General features: G+C 44.4%; 1 protein-coding gene and 1 long non-coding RNA gene across 3 annotated transcripts; both read left to right on the top strand.

The window, feature by feature from the left end:
* The first annotated feature begins 238 nt into the window (after positions 1 to 238).
* On the top strand, positions 239 to 5,452 carry LOC138974107 (uncharacterized). Its single transcript, XM_070346801.1, has 6 exons — positions 239 to 1,247; positions 1,799 to 2,001; positions 2,113 to 2,300; positions 3,519 to 3,813; positions 4,077 to 4,426; positions 4,934 to 5,452. The coding sequence occupies exons 1-6, from the start codon at positions 456 to 458 to the stop codon at positions 5,434 to 5,436; spliced, it is 2,331 nt and encodes a 776-aa protein (XP_070202902.1). The 5' UTR covers positions 239 to 455; the 3' UTR covers positions 5,437 to 5,452.
* Positions 5,453 to 18,371: 12,919 nt separating this feature from the next.
* Positions 18,372 to 21,482, top strand: LOC138974065 (uncharacterized). 2 transcript variants are annotated; one of them, XR_011458285.1, is made up of 4 exons: positions 18,372 to 18,544; positions 18,876 to 18,950; positions 19,253 to 19,333; positions 19,774 to 21,482. It is a non-coding gene; the product is annotated as an uncharacterized lncRNA (long non-coding RNA). The 2 variants fall into 2 exon arrangements; XR_011458284.1 differs by having other exon boundaries at positions 18,372 to 18,950.

Here is a 21,482-nt window from a genome sequence, read left to right as displayed (position 1 = left end):
CATTGTGAACCTGGACTGATACTCTAACCGGGTGTAAGGCAAAGACAAGTTGCTGATCATAACCAGCAGAACAGGACATTGTGAACCTGGACTGATTGTCAAACCGGGTGTAAGGGAGAGACAAGTTGTTGATCAAAACCAGCAGAACAGGACATGTGTGAACCTGGACTGATTGTCTAACCGGGTGTAAGGGAAAGATAAGTTGTTTATCAAAACTAGCAGAACAGGACATTGTGAACCTGGACTGATTCTCTAACCGGGTGTAAGGAAAAGACAAGTTGTTGATCAAAACCAGCAGAACAGGACATTGTGAACCTGGACTGATACTCTAACCGGGTGTAAGGGAAAGACAAATTGTAGATCATAACCAGCAGCACAACGCGAGTAACTCTCTGTCGTTCCCAAAAGCAACAAAGCGCGCAGGTCACATTGAGTGGAGGTTTGAACCCAAGACCATGGCGGCCAGAAACTCGCAACAGGCACAGGCTGAGCCCTGGCGGCAGATCGTGACGTCACTCTACCCTGACGCTCTCACCCGTACCTACTGTGTGCCGCCGGTACAGTTCAACAGGATTCCCTACTTCAGGGGCACTGCACCCGGTACCGGTGAGCCCGTGCTTGTGTTGCCAGACTGTCCGACTGGTGGTGCCCTTGAGCACAGAGCTCCCCCGTCCCGTCGCCACTTCATCCCACCATCACAGCACAGCATGTGGACCCAGGAGTCACTGTCACAGATACATCTCGCGCCAGAAAGAGTGCAGGAGAGCGACATACGGGATGACTTTGCCCAGAACCACGTGATGCTGAACCTGCAGGAGCTTGGTGACAGTCGTCACGAGGCCATGTTCATTCTGTCTCAGCTACAGTTCGGCAGCTACCTCAACCAGCCTGCCTATGCCGCGGCCGCGAAACAGCTCCCACGACCAAAAGACTTAGCGCTAGCACAAGATCGTCAGGGCGATTTTGACTTTCTGTTGATCCACCGCCAGCACGGCATTCTGATCGGAGAGCTCAAGTCTGTGGGGAAAAAAAAGGGTGCCTCGAACAAGACACACGCTCCGGCCGATCCTTTCCTTGCCCAGAAGGTGAAGCAAGCGGTCAAGCAGCTGGACAAGTCGGAGAGAGTGGTGAGGCACCTTGTGAGTGACATCGGACCTGGCATGACTGTCAAGAAAACTCTCTTCCTGCCTTACGTCAGCAGTGCTCAGTTAGAGCGAGTCTTGGACAACGATGAACAGTTGGAACAGGTAACGAGAGAGAGAGAGAGAGAGAGAGAGAGAGAGAGAGAGAGAGAGAGAGAGAGAGAGAGAGAGAGCAAGAGAGAGGGGGAGAGGAGAGAGAGGGAGAGGAGAGAGAGAGGAAGAAGAGAGGGGAGAGAAAGAGAGAGAGAGAGAGGGGGAGAGAGACCAAGAGAGAGAGAGAGAGCGAGAGCGGGAGAGAGAGAGAGAGAGAGAGTGAGAGGGAGAGGCAGACAGACAGACGGACAAGAGAGACAGAGCTAGAGACAGAGCTAGGGACAGAGAGAGAGAGAGAGAGAGAGAGAGAGAGAGAGAGAGAGAGAGAGAGAGAGAGAGAATAAAAATAAAGAAACAGAGATAGAGACACAGGGAGAGAGTGTGTGCTGGTCACAGTACATTTACAATTGCTGCATCACACACACCCGCGAGCGTGCGCACATAGTCACAATGATGGATGTTTTGTCAGTTTCAAACAAGGAAATAATTATACAATCATGTGTCCCACACAAAGATAAAGTACACGTATTACGTACTGTACAATATGTATGTCTCTACTGCAGGTGGTGTGTCAGAGCCTGGGTGCCGCCAACACAGCGGAGGCCGTCCAGCTGTGCTGTTTCTCTGACCAACTGTCCCAGCCTGCATCGTACTGGCACGTGACACCCGCCGTGTTATCACAGCTGAGCACCTGGTGGCAACACAGGATGGCCTGTACTGTGGACACTCGGCTCACTGATCAACTTTACCTGGACATCGTGGCCAGGTGAGAGAAGTGACATCCATGTCCGTAACGTCACAGTGCTGAAACAATGTCGGTATTCTACGTTTGAGTTTTAATTATCATTTATCATTATCTGAATTATTTCTGTTACAGGTTTGTTGGTCCGGCCACCACGGTGTCTGTCCCCTGCTACAACAACGTACGTGTAGAGGTGCGGACTGCAGGCCAGGCGGTGGCTGAACTGGGGCGGAGGCTGGCACTTCTGGTTCTGACCCTGCAACAGCTGGGACTAATGAACCGAGACCCGCCACTGGTCTACATTACGGGAGCGCCAGGAACAGGTGACAAGCTCACAGCCTCTTTCCCTGGATTGATTGTTTCCTGTTTTGTTTGTTTCATGTTGTTTGCCTCGCTGTCGATGTTGGACTGTTCTCTAACAGATGTAGCTCTAGTTTCTCGTGCTGGCAACGCTAAATTCAGCTCTGTAGCCTTCTACTACAATTATCAAGGCAAGGCTTTGATTTCAGGCCGGGAAAAGAGCAATGGTTAATGGTAAACAAAGTAACCACTGAAACAAGATCGCGAATGTTGCATTGAAAAATATTGCACAATATTTACCCCACAAATATTTTATTGTATAAAATAGGCATTTCCGTGAGTAATTGCTGTACTTACTGTGAGAACGAAATTGATTATATTGAACATTTTTTTTACTTTTGCCCGAAAATTATGTCCATTTGGAAAATTAATGCGTTGAGGATAAAGTGAATTGTAAATATAATATGATTATTAAAATTACCGTAAAGGAAGTTTTTTTGGGCGTACTTGAAAATTCACAAAGTTCCAAGGCACTAATAAGTTATGTGAATTATTTGATTGTGATAGCCAAAATGTGTGTTGGTATTTATAGATATGGCTCCCCTCTGGATATTGTATGCATTTTTGAGAGGGAATTGTTATATAGAAAAGTTGTTTAAAATACATTTAGATATAGTAATGTTAATGTTATAGTAAAAACATTACTTTAAAAAAAAGTTTAAAAAAAAAAAAAAAAAATAAAAAATCAAAAGACTGTTCTTGGCAGTTATATCCATTTTGTTATGCTTATTGCTATGTTCCTGATGCTGTGTTTTGCGTGTAACTGGCAAAACGGACTCAATGTAACAGAGCCTTCCTTTCACATTGTATTGTAATACATGTATATTGTTTAGGTCATATTTTATGTGTGAACAGGTAAGACAGTTCTGGTACTGCAGGGGTTGGGGTGGCTGATCGCGGGCCTACATCTTCCCTAACACCAGGGTCACGATGTGCAAGTCGTCTCTACGTGCAACACTGCCTTGTTTTCACATTGTTTTGCACAACATTAACCTTGATATACTATCTGTTCCAACAGGTAAGACAGTGCTGATACTGCAGGGGTTGAGGTGGCTGATCGCGGGCCTACATCTTCCCTATCACCAGGGTCACGATGTGCAAGTCGTCTCTACGTGCAACACTGCCTTGTTTTCACATTGCCCTGCAATATATTAACCTTTATATTGTTTGGGATCCAACAGGTAAGACGGTGGTGCTGGTGCTGCAAGGCTTGCGGTGGCTGCGACAGGGGCACGATGTGCACGTGTTGTCAACATGGGATGCCACCCGGGCCGTCAGCATATCCATCACACAACAGCTGGAGATGTCGCTGAGCGCGGGACCGACCCCTTCCCTGACACCAGGCAGCGTGTCGCACCACCGGTACAATTTCTGGGACAGGGAGGAGGATGTCGAGAAGGCCGTCACCGACCTCGTGGCGTGCATGAAAAACGGCCACCTGCACGTCTTGGTTGATGAGGCGGTCTTCAGCAGCAGGTTTGTGTTCATACGTGTGTGTGTGTGTGTGTGAGAGAGAGAGAGAGAGAGAGAGAGAGAGAGAGACAGACAGACAGACAGACAGACAGACAGACAGACAGAGATCAGGTGACGGCATTCATAAAGTTGCAGCAGAGACATTGTCTCTGGTTGCAGATAACGTATAACTATTATCAGCTTACCATGTCTCACTCTCATCTTTAACATGTCTCTTGTGAGTGAGACACACATCTCTAACAACATGTATCCATTCTGTGTCACAGCCAGAAGCGTGGTCCCCGCGTGACACGCCTTGTAACACGCCTAGCGCAGCGAGTACCACATCTGTACCTGTGGTGTGCCGGTACTAATAACCGCGACATACCCCCAGCACTGCAGACACAGGTGTTCACTGTCCCCCTCCGCTCGGCGCCCGCCGTCCTTCGTGAAATACGGCCCGTGATTCACAGGTTTAAAGTCCACGACTACACCGACAGCGGCGTGCCTGCCCCTGGGGACGGGCTGAGCGTGATACGGCTGAGTCACCATGGCAACGCTCACACAGGTCGGTGGCCGGTGGACTGCGCACAGTGTGGTCAGGATATCGCTGCCGTGCTGCGCCGTCTGGGTGTGGGTGAGTTGGGTAGCTGATGATGATGATGTGCGAGGTGGTGGTGATAATGATGATGATGGAGATGGCGATGATGATGGTGATTGGGGTAGGTTTGAGTGAAGGGTAAACCTTCCCGTTCCCTAATGGTGCCCCCCCCTCCCCCGTCCCCATCAGAATAATCGCTCACTTCAAAAGAACTACATTTTCAATCAAATCAAATGTCAGTCTGCCGGGGGGGAAAAAAATGTACGTAATTTTTATTGACGTCAAATACAGAATTACGTCATGTCGTCTAGGTTTTGCTGTCTGTGCTTGTCGAAAATCATAAACAAATGTAAGCTTATTTTATGACGCAAGTGCGTTTGCATGCTTGCGAGTGTGTGTGTTTGCGTGCGTGTGTGTGTGGGGGGGGGGGGGGGAAGTGGTGTGTGTGCGTGTTTGAGAAAATACACGGATATGTTGTGTGTTGAAATGCACCGAATGTTTGCTTGCATACATAAATATGTTCCAACGGTCTTTTCCCTGCAGGGAGCAGCGCCGCCAACAGTCCCTCCCGGCTGAGCTACCGTGATGTGTTCGTCCTGACCAGAAGCGACGATCTACATGATGACGTCACGGATGAGGCAGGGCGGGTGACGTCACCAGCTAGCGGCGTGGTGCAGGGACTGAAGGATGCAGGTGTACCGGTGAGTGTGTTGGGGAGACAAGACTTCCATCACAACAGGGCGAGGTGGGTGCGAGCTGTGCAGGACGTGGCGGTGGCGGCAACGGACACAGTGACAGTAGCGAGGTATGGCTGGGTGACAGGCCTGGAGCGGCGCGTGGTGGCCGTGTTACAGGACAGACATCAGGAGGATGATGATGAAGGGAGGACTGATGAGGTGACTGATCGTGCTGACAGGCTGAATGCAGTATCACGCTGCACCACACAGCTCATCATGGTCCGCACGCCTCCTGTCACCACCACCACCCCGCCATCCCTTACAACAACCACTACCCCCACCACCACAACCACCCACACCACAACCTAATACAACAACCACTACCACCGCTGTTATGCGGATTTTTCTTTCCTAAGACTAAAATCCCATATTTTGATTACAATTACGATCCAGCTATCGGCTGATATTGTCCAAGGCAATTTAGGACAGAAATCAACAGCATGAATTATAATTTTCTTTTAATGGCTCCTCGACCTTACACAAAGTTGGCTCAGGTCATGCATTATACATCTTAGATTCAGTTCTTCACTTCACAACAATATAATTATGGTTATTGTTCATTGATTTTGAAATCAATATCATTCTCCGGAAACGTGGCTCATTGTCACACAATCCCAAATGACGACGATAAAAGTTCTTTAGTTACTTGGAGGTGATGAAACAAATATAACGTGTACTTCCTTTAAAGGCATATGTACTCGATGACTATACACGCTAATTGCTTTACCAACAGCCGGAGACATGCTAAATTAAGTTCCCTGCAAAATATTGTGGTCTAGGACCCCTTCAATGTTGAGATATGTTAATTTTCATTTTGATCTGGATCGTCCTATTTATAGATTTGCCAACAGAGGTAGCGTTGACGCAAGGGAAATAACTCCGCGTCTTTGTTTACATCCAAAGTTTTTGAGACTCTAAAACAAGCTGTAATGCATGTATATGGTCCGCGCATGGCGACATATCGTCATTACATGGTCTTATGGTGCGTTTGACATCGATTATGGGCAAACTACACTTTGTAAACACGGGAGCGCGTACATATGCCTTTAATGACGACGATGGATCCATTTACAGTGGATGATCACAGTCTGCAGAATTGAATCTCGACATCGATGATGAACCATGTTTACAGGAACCATGACGACGATGAACTTGATGACGACGATGACGTAAATGCCGCTTCTAAAACGCAGCTCTGTCGGTGATGTCTTGCTTGTTCGTCTTCCCGTGTACGAACCTGCGCGTAGCAGCTGTTAAATATCAGACATTCCCTAAATGACAATTTTATCAATATTCATTCTACTAATTCTACGACAAAACTAAGTGAAGAAAGAACACATCTACACGCATTCTCTGCGACAAATGAATATGATATCATCTGGTTCGTTCTCGATCGGAATCCACGACTAACTAACAAACTAGTTACCCTCCAAGACGGCGAAACGGGTTCCCCTCTGGGTTAACGGCTTCCTTCTCTGCAGCGTTAGTAACGTCTGGTTAATTGCGAGAATCTGGAGCTCTCCGACTTGCCTGGTCTGTTGATCTCAACGGCCTGTTCTTCTACTTCCGGCGTTTCTGTATCTACGTAGTTGCTTAGCGATGCACAAACACTCGGTTGCATAAACAATTCGTCGCTAAGAACTACAAGTTGAAATAATTTAATCAGACACAACATTTTCTTTTCCTTCGAAGTCTGTAATAAAGAAAGAATTGTGGCTTGAAAGAAATGACGTACATCTTTCTGACGTAGATAGTCTCGGTAATCTCGGACCCGCGTGACGTGATTATCTATTAGCCTCGGCACTCGCGTGTTCTAATGAGCTAAAAGAATCAATCCTTTACAACCGCCATCACCACAACGACCACTAATACCACCAGCGACGACGACGACCACCACCTCCGCCAAAAAGAGGAGAGACAGTAAGTGTGTCTTGTCGTGACGTGCCGCCATCAACACCATCGTCACCACCTCTACCATGAGCTTCACCACCACCACCTCCACCACCACCTCCACAACCTCGATCACCACCACCACCACCTCGATCACCACCACGACGACCACCACCACCACAACAACACCACCACCACCACAACAACAACCGAACAATAACAACAACACCACCAACAACAACCACCACCACCACCACCACCACCACCACCAGAACAATCCAAAACACATCGGGTTATTCCTGGTTTTCACTGACTGTAATCACTTGGAGATTGCCAGAGCAAAACTTCGTCAGTTCTATGACGCAAAACAAGAATCGACGTCATCGTGCTTGTGTTTTACGTCATTCAGATCTTGACCTTGGGATTGCGCTTCGAAACTGCTTTCCCTGTTGGAACCTTTTTATGTCAAATGCGTACATTCTTGTCGATATTGTTACCTTTGGGCTCATAAATGAAGTCAATGGTCGTGTTTTCCTAAAGTGACTTTTGTCAGCACAGAATTTACTGTGCTTTGATCATTGACTGAGAAGAATCTTCCGATGACACTAGTTCATTTCACTACGCGACTGCAGATCTGCAAGACTTATGGCAGGGGAAATAAGCTTAACTGAAGACGAATAAGCGGAGTAACTGTTCTTCAACGGATTGCTCTTAAGTAGTCTTCGGTCGTGTGAAAGTCACATCTATTTCGACTGTGTGCATCGATCCGTGTAGTGAAATGTTGATCTTTGATGATTTGGCAACATAACTTCGCCACAAGTGCTTCGAGTGTATCTTTTGAAAACGTCTTTTAACAAGACTGTGTTTCGACAGCCGAGACGGGGAGGATCCTCGATAGCTCACAGGGTATATAATGTTTTCCGCCGTTTTTTAAAGAATCCTTTCAAATTTACTATTCCAAAAGTACCCTATGACACGACTCGAGTGGCAAAGAACATTCTCTGCAATTCCTTTCTCAGTCCGTGCAGCCGTTTCGGGTCCTATCGTCATCATACAAACATACACACAGACACACAAAAACCAGCTTTAAAAGTTAGATTATGTAAGAACCATGTGAACCAGTGATTTTTTTCTTATGTACATCAGATACTACAGTATTTCTGCTTGATGAAAAGCTATATTTCAAAAACAAAACTAGAGATTTGAATTTTGACCACTTTTCCCCCTTTCTGTCACCAGTACTGAAGAACAACTCCCTGGAAACATGTCGTTTACAATTTACAAATGTTTACTGCCTGCTTGAAAAGTCGATAGCAAATCTTGGCATTTCTCAAAAAGCACCAACAAAAACAAAAACGATTATTTTTGAATAAAAATGTTTTTGCTCTTCTATCAGCCTTATGTATTATGTGTGTGTGTGTGTGTGTGTGTTCGTGTGTGTGTGTGTTCGTGTGTGTGTGTGTGTGTGTGTGTGTGTGTTTTCACGTGCGCGCAAATTATCGTCGTCGCTGTTGTTGCGGTAAACGATACTGACAGAACAATGACGTATTAGTTGAATGAATGACGCGATGTGTATGACGTTGTTTTTTTGTCAAGTTTTACTCTATCCTCATCATACCAGAACGTTCCAGTTTTGTTGGAGGACGGTTTGTTTTGTGCACGCTGTGTGTGGTGTCTGATTGAGTGATTCCATCCAAAATGTGTCAACTGAGGGAAAGGCATCCAGCTGACTCGGAGAAAAGTGTGTTCATTTAGTCTCCATGAAATTTAATTGTCTAAAATAAGACTGTTCTTGGCAGTTATATCCATTTTGTTATGCTTATTGCTATGTTCCTGATGCTGTGTTTTGCGTGTAACTGGCAAAACGGACTCAATGTAACAGAGCCTTCCTTTCACTCTTTGTACTTTTTCTTTTAATAGATGATTGTCATTTGTTTTACCTCATGTCTGCCCTGCGTGTGATGGTGTGATCGTGACTGCTGTAGTGTGGGCGTGTGTGTGTTGGTGTGTATGTCAGTGAATGTGTGGGCGTGTGTGTGTGTGTGTCAGTGTGTGTGTGGGTGTGTGTGTGTGCGTGATTTTACCAACACTACGCTAAATTCCTTGTGCTTTAAATGTTTTTTAATGTCACTTGGCTCAATAAATACTGTATTCTGTATTCTGTATTCTGTATTGTTTTGTAATACATGTATATTGTTTAAGTCATATTTTATGTGTGAACAGGTAAGACAGTTCTGGTACTGCAGGGGTTGGGGTGGCTGATCGCGGGCCTACATCTTCCCTATCACCAGGGTCACGATGTGCAAGTCGTCTCTACGTGTAACACTGCCTTGTTTTTACATTGTTTTGCACAACATTAACCTTGATATATTATCTGTTCCAACAGGTAAGACAGTTCTGGTACTGCAGGGGTTGAGGTGGCTGATCTCGGGCCTACATCTTCCCTATCACCAGGGTCACGATGTGCAAGTCGTCTCTACATGTAACACTGCCTTGTTTTCACATTGTCCTGCAATATATTAACCTTACTATTGTTTGTGATCCAACAGGTAAGACAGTGGTGTTGGTGCTGCAAGGCGTGCGGTGGCTGCGACAGGGGCACGATGTGCACGTCCTGTCAACACGGCACACCACCCGGGCCGTCAGCACATCCATCACACAACAGCTGGGGATGTCGCTGAGCGCGGGCCCGACGCCTTCCCTGACACCAGGCAGCGTGTCGTACCACCAATATGATTTCTTCAACAGGGAGGAGGATGTCGATAAGGCCGTCACCGACCTCGTGGCGTGCATGAAAAACGGCCACCTGCACGTCTTGGTTGATGAGGCGGTCTTTGACAGCAGGTTTGTGTTCATACGTGTGTGTGCGCGCGTGTGTGTGTGTGTGTGTGAGAGAGAGAGAGAGAGAGAGAGAGAGAGAGAGAGAGAGAGAGAGAGAGAGAGACAGAGAGAGAGAGAGAGACAGAGAGAGACAGAGAGAGAGAGAGACAGAGAGAGACAGAGAGAGACAGAGAGAGACAGACAGAGACAGAGAGAGAGAGAGAGAAAGAGAGAGAGAGAGAAAGAGAAAGAGAAACAGAGACAGAGACAGAGAGAGAGATCAGGTGACGGCATTCATAAAGTTGCAGATAACTTATAACTATTATCAGCTTACCATGTCTCACTCTCATTTTTAACAACATGTCTCATGTGAGTGAGACACACATCTCTAACACCATGTCTCATGTGAGTGTGACACACATCTCTAACACCATGTCTCATGTGAGTGTGACACACATCTCTAACACCATGTCTCATGTGAGTGTGACACACATCTCTAACACCATGTCTCATGTGAGTGAGACACACATCTCTAACACCATGTCTCATGTGAGTGACACACATCTCTAACACCATGTCTCATGTGAGTGAGACACACATCTCTAACACCATGTCTCATGTGAGTGAGACACACATCTCTAACAACATGTCTCATGTGAGTGTGACACATATCTCTAACAACATGTTTCATGTGGGTGAGACACACATCTCTAACACCATGTCTCATGTGAGTGAGACACACATCTCTAACACCATGTCTCATGTGAGTGAGGCACACATCTCTAACAACATGTCTCATGTGAGTGTGACACATATCTCTAACAACATGTTTCATGTGAGTGAGACACACATCTCTAACACCATGTCTCATGTGAGTGTGACACACATCTCTAACAACATGTCTCATGTGAGTGTGACACACATCTCTAACACCATGTCTCATGTGAGTGAGACACACATCTCTAACAACATGTCTCATGTGAGTGAGACACACATCTCTAACAACATGTCTCATGTGAGTGATACACACATCTCTAACACCATGTCTTATGTGAGTGTGACACACATCTCTAACACCATGTCTCATATGAGTGAGACACACATCTCTAACACCATGTCTCATGTGAGTGTGACACATATCTCTAACACCATGTTTCATGTGAGTGTGACACACATCTCTAACAACATGTCTCATGTGAGTGAGACACACATCTCTTGCAACATGTCTCATGTGAGTGAGACACACACCTCTTGCAACATGTCTCATGTGAGTGAGACACACACCTCTTGCAACATGTTTCATGTGAGTGTGACACACATCTCTAACAACATGTCTCATGTGAGTGAGACACACATCTCTAACACCATGTCTCATGTGAGTGAGACACACATCTCTAACACCATGTCTCATGTGAGTGTGACACACATCTCTACCACCATGTCTCCATTCTGTGTCACAGGCTGAAGTATGGTCCCCGTCACACACGCCTTGTAACACGCCTAGCGCAGCAAGTACCACACCTGTTCCTGTGGTGTGCCGGTGTTCACAACACCGAGATACCCCCAGCACTGCAGACACAGGTGTTCACTGTCCCCCTCCGCTCGGCGCCCGCCGTCCTCCGTGAAATACAACCCGTGATTCACAGGTATCCTGTCCACGACTACAGCGACAGCGGCGTGCCTGCCCCTGGGGACGGGCTGAGCGTGATACGGCTGAGTCACCATGGCAACGCTCACACAGGTCGGTGGCCGGTGGACTGCGCACAGTGTGGTCAGGATATCGCTGCCGTGCTGCGCCGTCTGGGTGTGGGTAAGTTGTGTAGCTGGGGATGATTATGATGGTGATGATGATTTGTAGGTGGTGGTTATGGTGGTGGTGGGGGTGGTGGTGATGATGATGATGATGATGATGATGGTGATGATGATGATGATGATGGTGATGATGGTGATGATGATGATGGTGATGATGATGATGGTGATGATGATGGTGATGATGATGGTGATGATGATGCTGATGCTGATGATGATGACGGTTGGCGTAGGTTTGAGTGAAGGATAAACCTTCCAGTTCCCTACCAATGGTGGCCCCCCTCCCCCGCCCCTATCAGAATAATCGCTCACTTCAAAAGAACTATATTTTCAATGAAAATCAAATGTCAGTCTGCCGGGGGGGGGGGGGGGGGGGGGGGGGGCGAATGTACGTAATTTTTATTGACGTCAAATACAGAATTACGTCATGTCGTCTTGGTTTTGCTGTCTGTGCTTGTCAAAAATGTAAAACAAATGTAAGCTTATTTTATAACGCAAGTGCGTTTGCATGCTTGCGAGTCACGGTGTGCGTGATTGCGTGTGTGTGTGGGGGGGGGAGTGGTGTGTGTTTGAGAAAACAAATACACAGATATGTTGTGTCTTGAAATGCACCGAATGTTTGCTTGCATACATGAATATGTTCCAACGGTCTTTTCCCTGCAGGAAGCAGCGTCGCCAACAGTCCCTCCCGGCTGAGCTACCGCGACGTATTCGTCCTGACCAGAAGCGACGATCTACAGGATGACGTCACGGACGAGGCTGGGCGGGTGACGTCACCAGCTAGCGGCGTGGTGCAGGGACTGAAGGATGCAGGTGTACCGGTGAGTGTGTTGGGGGATCATCAAGACAGGAGACACAACAGGGCGAGGTGGGAGCGAGCTGTGCAGGACGTGGCGGTGGCGGCAACGGACACAGTGACAGTAGCGAGGTATGGCTGGGTGCCAGGCCTGGAGCGGCGCGTGGTGGCCGTGTTACAGGACAGAGATCAGGGTGATGATGATAAAGGGCTGACTGATGAGGAGATTGATGATCAAGACAGGCTGGATGCAGTATCACGCTGCACCACACAGGTCATCATGGTCCGCACGCCTCCTGTCACCACCACCACCACGCCATCCCTTACAACAACCACTACCCCCACCACCACCACCACCCACACCACAACCTAATACAACAACCACTACCCCCACCACCACAACCACCCCACGCCACAACCTAATACAACAACCACTACCACCGCCATCACCACAACGACCACCAATACCACCAGCGACGACGACGACCACCACCGACAAGAGGAGGAGAGACAGGAAGTGTGTCTTGTCGTGACATGCCGCCATCAACACCATCGTCACCACCTCTACCATGAGCTTCACCACCACCTCCTCCACCACCTCGATCACCACCACGACGACCACCACCACCACCTCAATCACCACGGCACCACGACCACAACCACCACCACACCACCACCACCACCACAACAACAACAACAACAACACCACCACCACAACAACAACAACAACACCACCACCACCACAACACAGTGTACAGTAAGTCACCATCTTGAATTTTCCTCCATCCAGAAGGGAGATAACTGCAATTTAATCTAACATGTAACAAAAGACAACCTCAAAACAAATCAAACCAAAAAATCTTGAACAAAACACACACAAACAAATAAAAAAGAAAGGCGCACAGCTGGTAGGTTGATCTTTGTCATAACCCTAAAACACGTAGACTGCTGACGTTCCAAAATCGAGGATAAAAAAACAAGAAATGTTTGTTATTGGAATGTTTAATTGTTGATAAAAACAAGTCATTCACTTGTCTTGTTATGTCAAAAATGTAGGCTAACGTGTTGTTTTGTGTCGATCTTTGTGGTATATTTTACTCAGGGATGATGCTTGGTGGTGGCAGTTTGTACAAGTCCAACACTTTGGAACACACTTTTTGCAACCAGTTGTGAACACGCATGGTAAACATCTAATAGTGTTTACCATGTGTTGGACTTTTCCTGTAGAACTATATAGTGTTTACCAGGTGTTGGACTTTTCCTGTAGAATTATATAGTGTTTATTACGTGTTGGACTTTTCCTGTAGAACTATATAGTGATTACCAAGTGTTGGACTTTTCCTGTAGAACTATATAGTGATTACCATGTGTTCGACTTTTCCTGTAGAACTATATAGTGATTACCAAGTGTTGGACTTTTCCTGTAGAACTATATAGTGATTACCAAGTGTTGGACTTTTCCTGTAGAACTATATAGTGATTACCAAGTGTTGGACTTTTCCTGTAGAACTATATAGTGATTACCAAGTGTTGGACTTTTCCTGTAGAACTATATAGTGATTACCAAGTGTTGGACTTTTCCTGTAGAACTATATAGTGTTTACCAGGTGTTCGACTTTTCCTGTAGAACTATATATAGTGATTACCATGTGTTCGACTTTTCCTGTAGAACTATATAGTGTTTACCATGTGTTGGACTTTTCCTGTAGAACTATATAGTGTTTACCATGTGTTGGACTTTTCCTGTAGAACTATATAGTGTTTACCATGTGTTGGACTTTTCCTGTAGAACTATATAGTGTTTACCATGTGTTGGACTTTTCCTGTAGAACTATATAGTGTTTACCATGTGTTGGACTTTTCCTGTAGAACTATATAGTAGTTCGCATAAAAACACACGAAAGCTTGAATTGTTGAGGGAGCGAAGCAAGCAAGCGGCTGTTAATATATATTAAAAAAAAAGGTATGCAAATCCAAAGCTTCAAATTGTGCACAGCATCTCTTCATTCACTTTTTCACACAAAACTAACAAGAATTGGGACATTTCAGTTGCACATCAGGTTGTTATTGTGAAATACAATTGTCACCCTCTTCAGCTCCACTTTTTCGCACGAAGTCAACTACAAAATCAGCTAATGATTTAAACAAAATGTTATTCATAATACATGACACGAAACAACGAACAGTATTCAACGAGGACACGAACTCAAGCAAAAAAAGCCTACATCACGTGACCAAAACAATACAATATCAGCTAATCATTTAATATACAGATGGATTTATAACGTATTTGATAAGCTGTGTGTAATAAATTACAAAATCAAAAGCTATTCCTGATCACTTATTTTACACGGATGCAGACATGTCGACAAAAATCAGTACATGGCGAAAGAAAGTAAGGGAAGTAACTGCCTGAAAAGTGCCCGACCTGGAAAATAGTCAGTTACTTCCCCTATCCAGCTTCGCCTGCTGACTTGACCAGGTCAAATGGTGACCCACTTCTAGCGTATGTTTGAGCGAACGAGGAACAAGAAGCATACACAATACACACACTTTAAACAAAAGCGTTCCACTTTTCAACACTTTCTGTAACAAGTTTTGAACTCTTTTAGTATAAACTTGGCCAACAAATTTCAAACCCAAAGTAAAGCATTAATCCCCGTGTCATGTTATTAAAACTGTATATGTCAGTTAAGGCCGTTCACTTAACCTTCAGGATCACCTTTTGGATTAAATATTTCTTTTACAGGGATCACGTGACCGCCGCTCAAGTAAGGTCTCAAAATCAACCAGACAAAAACGGAAGAGCCGAATGAAAAATCGACAAAAAATCACAATAGGCAAAACTTTGCAAATCTGACAAACGAGAAGAAAGTCAAACCAATTATCTACCCTGAACAGATTGTTTTGGTTTGCTACCTTGCGTATTTCGCGTGCAATGCTATTCCTACAGATGCAGGTGTCGATCGCAAGAGCGACAAAAACGGGACTTTTTGCGTCATTTTGTTTGCGTATCATGTCAAAAAGCGCTACATTTTAGCAAAGACTTGGTGGATTGCTTTGAAACTTTCAGAATATTTTACCAACATACTAGATGCGAAATACGAAACTGATGAATCAAATTCCAAAGTCAACATTCTCGCTTTGTATCACGATTATGCTTCACTAGAACTTTCACCGCATTATCGCGATTCTTCTTGTTTGTAAAGTTTAGTTCCATGAACGTGGGACAGTGATACTGAATGCTACCACACAAGGCGTGTTTCTCCTTCAACGTTGTCCAATTTATATCCGGTAACTATCGATAACTGCTATTGTTACACCCCCGGTATAGGGGTGTGTATAGGATTCGCTTGATGTGTTTGTTTGTTTGTTTGGGTGTGTGTTTGTGTTCGCATATAGATCTCAAGAATTAACGGACCGATCGTCAGCAAACTTGGTGAACAGGTTCTATACATTCCTGACACGGACCAGTCAAACACACGGTTAGGGAGTTATTGGTGGATTAAGATTCTACAAGGACTTATAGAGGCACATATTAATGGTCAAAGGGAAATAACCTTCTCAGTTGGTGGCAGTGAGAATGGTTATTTCCCTTTGACCAACGGGGGTGCTTGTCCTACCTCGGAGGAATTTCTTGTTTTTAAAGCGAGTAAGTAACACACTCTCACTGCTGGTTAATGTTTACATTTAGTCAAGTTTAAGCTAAATGTATTCCGGTAGCATCATAATCAAGACGAGTGTGGTGGTTGTGGTGGCGGTGGTGGTGTGTGTGTGTGTGTGTGTGGGTATGTGTGTGTGTATGTGTGAATGGGTCTGTGTGTGTGTAGCCGGTGTGTGTGTGTATGTGTGTGTATGTGTTAGTGTGTGCGTGTGTGTCCGTGCGTGTGTGTGTGTGTGTGTGTGTGTGTAGCCGGTGTGTGTTTGTGTGTGTGTGTGTGTGTGTGTAGCCGGTGTGTGTGTGTGTGTGTGTGTATATGTAGCCGGTGTGTGTGTGTGTGTGTGTGTGTGTGTGTGTGTGTGTGTGTGTCCGGCAGACTGGGAATTTAGACGAGGGTATGTGTGCGTACGTGCGTACGTGTGTGTGGATGTGTGTGTGCGTATATGTGTGTGTGTGTGTGTGTGTATGTGTACGTATGTGTGTGTGTGTGTGCGTGTGTGTGCGTAGGTCGTGTGTGTGTGTGTGTGTGTGTGTGTGTGTGTGTGTGTGTGTGTGTGTGTGTGTGTGTGTGGCTTAACAATGTATTCATGAGTTTGCTCATTAAAGTTGTCATTAAAATCGAATTTTTGCAAACAGATTTAAATTGATTGCATCGTAAATCTTCATCAAATTCTGAATCTAAAAAAAATATACATATGTCATGTTTACTCTTAAAATGTGATCACAATCAATGAAAATAGAATAATGAGTACTACGATGAAAAATTCGATCCAAAAATGATTTAATCTCATTCTTTATCATTTCCTGATTTTAAAAACATATGCATGCATATAAGATGTGTGCGCGATTTCCGTCTCGCGGAGATTGACAAAGTTGTATTTTGTCTTAGTGAAAAAATGCCGTGCGTTCAGTTTCATTCAGTGAGTTCGACAGCTTGACTAAATGTAGTAATATCGCCTTACGCGACTTTTTTCCATCTCACACAGTCGGGACGGGGCCTTTGCGAGCCGTTCCCGCTGGAAAATGAAGGGATTTGTCGTCGTCGCTAAAACGGAATATATCTAAAAATTGCTCTTTGCTGTTAAGTCGAGTTCACTGTAATCAAAGTATGTATTTATAGATTGTTCATTTTGCAGAAAGAAAAAATATTTGATAGGCGTGGATTTACATGGTTTTTTTTTGTCGGGTACCCTCTCAGATGCTCATAAGTCTTTGCAAAGAAGTCGCTATAAATGTTTGCGCAGAAGACGGACGCGTACGAAGTTCAAAACCAAGACTAGAGTGACGTCACTTTTCCGCGCAGCGGTCCGGGATGCCTGTTGAAACAACGTTTGGAAGGCGAAATTTGGTGTTTTTCACATCGGGGCCTAACAAGAGCACATTAATCGTTTTTCCTTGACTCAAGGGTGTTTGGGTGGTGTTTTCAATTCTGTGTTAGGTTCCATCATTGTGTGGTCTGGTTAAAGGCGAAACATGTTTTTGAAGGGGTAAATAGCCATTTTGGACAGTTTTCTGACGACGCGGACTTTAAAACGTACAAGCTGTACCGTATATTATGAAACACCTGCAATGATTCGGTTAAAACTGCTTCGAAACTATGCCAAATATTGAAATGAATTTTAATGAGCGAGCGGTTTGCTTCGCCCAGCTCTCCACATACGTGCGTGCGCACCGAGGATGGGTATAAAGTATGGAACGCCAGATACGCCATGTCCCCGCGGAATTCCGGCCGGAATTCCGCGCGGACTTTTGAGCTTTTCTCGTCGTTGATTGGTCAGAAATTCCGCCCGAACTTTTAATGTCCTCGCGCAATTCCGGGCTCCGCCCGGAATTCCGGCCGGAATTCCGCCAGGACTTTCGAGCTATACTCGTCTTTGATTGGTTAAAATGTCCGCGCGCAATTCCGCACGGACTTTTATCGGGAACGCTCGTATGGGTTCGGCGCTTTCCGCCTGGAGTTTTAGATCGAGAAATTTAAAAAAGTTGAAACGGAAGAGAATCGGATCGAGGTTAAAATGTCCTCGCGCAATTTCGCCCGGACTTTTATCGCAAACGTTCGGCACTCGTTTTGCACGGACTTTTAGATAGAGACATCAAAACAGTGGGATTAGAAGAGAGTCGGATCAAAGAATCAACATTAATCGCGCGCGCGCGTGTGTGAGTGTGAACACAGCTATTTTATGAAAGCGGTTCTTGCAAATAGTACACACTTCAGAAAAGTGCTCATGAGTTGTTTCCCTTGATTCAAATAAAGGATTTTGACTGACCATAGATATCCCTTGACAGGATCGCCAACTCTGCGCGCGCGCCAACGCTGGCCCTGTTTCGAACTCCCGTCTGCGGCTGCGAGAGGTTTTGACAGTAACTTTACTTCCGGTGCAGTCTTTCAACACATGGAGAAGAAGGAGAATTTCGAAGGGGAGGTGGAGTTTGTGGCTGAGGTATGTGAAAAGCAAACAAAGCAATACAAAAAGATCATTGCTGATGATTGAAATGAGTCATGTGAATCAACAATAAAGATTGATTGTGGACGGCACGTCATTATTTTTGTTTTTAACACTTGAAACGCGAGAGCATCTGACACACTGGTAAATCCGAAGCTGTGCACGCAAGCTGATCAGCAGATCGTTTTTCTGCAGAATTCTCGCTCACATCGGCCACTATTTTAGCTCAGCGAACCGACAAATTTGCAACAGAACAATTTCTGAATGTTAGAAATTCGGCTGTAGATTTATAGATACCCTTTCTATTCCATGGTTGTTGTTTTTTCAGGGGGAAAGTACCGACATCTCAATCGCTGAAAAGATGACAGCATCACCACAAAAGAAACTCCAAGAATTGCCAAAAGTAAGTAAATATATTGACAGATCTATGTAAAAGACTATGAAAATTTAGAACTGGAACAACAGATATTCAAGAAATAACCGATAAGTGATATATTATAACTGAACCATTGATTGATTTGAATGTACATCATGCATGGAAGTTAAAAATGGTGCAGGAACTGAAGTCAGATCAACACATCAAAAAGATCAGTGCAATATATTTGTTTTCTTTCCCCTCCAGCATAATTCTGTTTTGATATATGCTTGATGTCTTCTGTTGTTTTTAAATTCATTGTCACTTCTAAATTGCATGCTTTATTGCAGAACGCTTGTGCATCTATCAAGAATGACAACTACCTTTCACCGGAGCTCAGAGGGCTTGTCGACCAATTCAGTAATTGAAAAGTAAGTTTTTGAGTAAGGCGATATAAAAAAAATCAGCTTGCAAAGTCCCAGTACCTGAAAGATCACTTTCATTCATAGTTTTCGAGCAAAAATACTGCTTCGTTGCACAGAGAGGCTACTGTTTACAAATATTTTAGGTACATGCCTGCCACTACAATATTTCATGTGTTTTTTTAGGATCATTGATAGCACATGTCATAGTTGAAAGACATAATAAGGATTCATGAAAGTGGTTTGTCAACACGTTCTATAACGACAAATGGAATACAAAAATTTAGTAAGTTCACATCCATTCATGTAAAGTGTAGTTTTTGGTTGTTGTCGTGTGTTGTTGGTTTTGATTGTGTGCATGCATCTACATCTTCAGTTTCACTCTTGGGTTGATTTCTGCTATATTTGTGTGTTGTTTTATTTATAATATTTTATTTTCTGTGTTTTAGGTGCAGATCTGGAAGAGAAACTTCTGCTTCTTCATGACTGCCTAGTTCCCTGAGGCAAGGTTGGGAATGCTGCCAAGGAGAAGGCATGGGCCAGGTACTACTCTGCTTTTTCAACCCAGCATTCAGGCATTACTGAGTTGACAATATCCCCTGCAGTTTCAGCCTGGATTGCCTTGAACATGTTTATACTGTTGGTGTCTTAAAGGCCTATGAAGAAAAACTAGGGAACCAGTAAGTGCATTAGAAATCAAAGAGGATGAAGAGGACAATGCAAAGTATGTTGGAGGATGTGTTGCCAAAAAGCTAAAACAGAGAGTTTGGTGTCTCCAAAAGAGTGCGTACAGAGATGAGAAATTGCAGTGTTTGGAAGCCATGACTTGCGCACCTGAATCCTACAGTGAAACCACCCCTGACATGACAAGCATGCTGAACAAGGGCAAACTGACATGACAAGCATGCTGAACAAGGGCAAACTGACCTTTGCCAAGCCCAATGTATTGCAGATGTGTCTGTCCATGCAACACAAAGCAGAAATCTTAAACAGAATGAGGCAAAGCGTTGATGATATCAAATAACCAAAGGGAAGTAATTGCTCTTTATTCATACGACATGACTGTGTAATAGAGTAAGCGAGAGTTGTACAAAACCTTTTCTCCTGGCACCTGAGAGAATAACAAGCATTGAAATATACAAGCGACTTTCATCCTCTCGTGCCAGGAGAAAAGGTTCCGTACAACTCTCGCTTAATCTATTACACATGTCGTATGCATAAAGAGCGATTACTTCCCTTTGGTGATTTGATGTCCATGGAACATATTTTCTGGGAAACCTGTGCATCAACACACAGGCAAAAGCAGATGACTTTATTGAACCATGCAGGAACAGTGATGCTGTTCCGGTGTGTTTTTATGACACTTTGTATTCATTTGATCTTTCACAAGCTGTTCAAGAAGACACTTTGCAAAATGTTCTGGTTTTTTTTTAAATAAGACTCCACCACAAACTGAAGACAATGATGGACAAAATGAAATGTACATGGAAAGAAAAGACTGAGGAAAAAGCTGAAAACATACAATGTTGGACAAAATGAAATGCACATGGAAAGAAAGGAGTTTGAGGAAAAAGCTGAAAACATACAATGTTGAGAACAATCAGGAAGGATCTCTGTAGTGTGTTGTGTATGATCTTTCTTCATGCAGTACAAACTATCCTATCTGATCAAGTGCATGTACATTGAATTTGAACTTCTTGATTGTTGTCTTAGGTGTCAATTTTTTGTGTTAAAATGTACTTCTCTTCCTATTTGGTTCAGTATTGTATCACATGGCTTGTTCAGTGCCTGTTCTGTATTTTCATGAGTCCATGTAAATTTAAGTCTGCAACATGAAAAATTGAAACATATTCATTTTGCTATGGTTCAAACCTAATTCCTTTATGTACTTGTTCAAAATATAATTTTGACAGCGAGATATTTTGCAAACAGTTTTCATTTCAAAATCAATTGTCAGCCACTTGATAAATGTCTTGCATCGATGCGTCTGATTGTTTTTATGTTGACCACTATGTACACTGGAATTTGCTTTGCTTTCCTAATAGAACATGTTCAGTCGCATACCAGCAACACTTTGTTATAACCTTGAATGGTTGAAAACGACGTTAAACACCAAATAAAGAAAGAAAGAAAGCAACACTTTGTTAACGTTTGAATG

The sequence above is a fragment of the Littorina saxatilis genome, linkage group LG8 (genome assembly GCF_037325665.1).
Source record: "Littorina saxatilis isolate snail1 linkage group LG8, US_GU_Lsax_2.0, whole genome shotgun sequence".
Classification (NCBI taxonomy): Eukaryota; Metazoa; Mollusca; class Gastropoda; order Littorinimorpha; family Littorinidae; genus Littorina; species Littorina saxatilis.
Note: the sequence above shows the minus strand (reverse complement) of the source record. Positions and strands in the feature narration are given on the sequence as shown.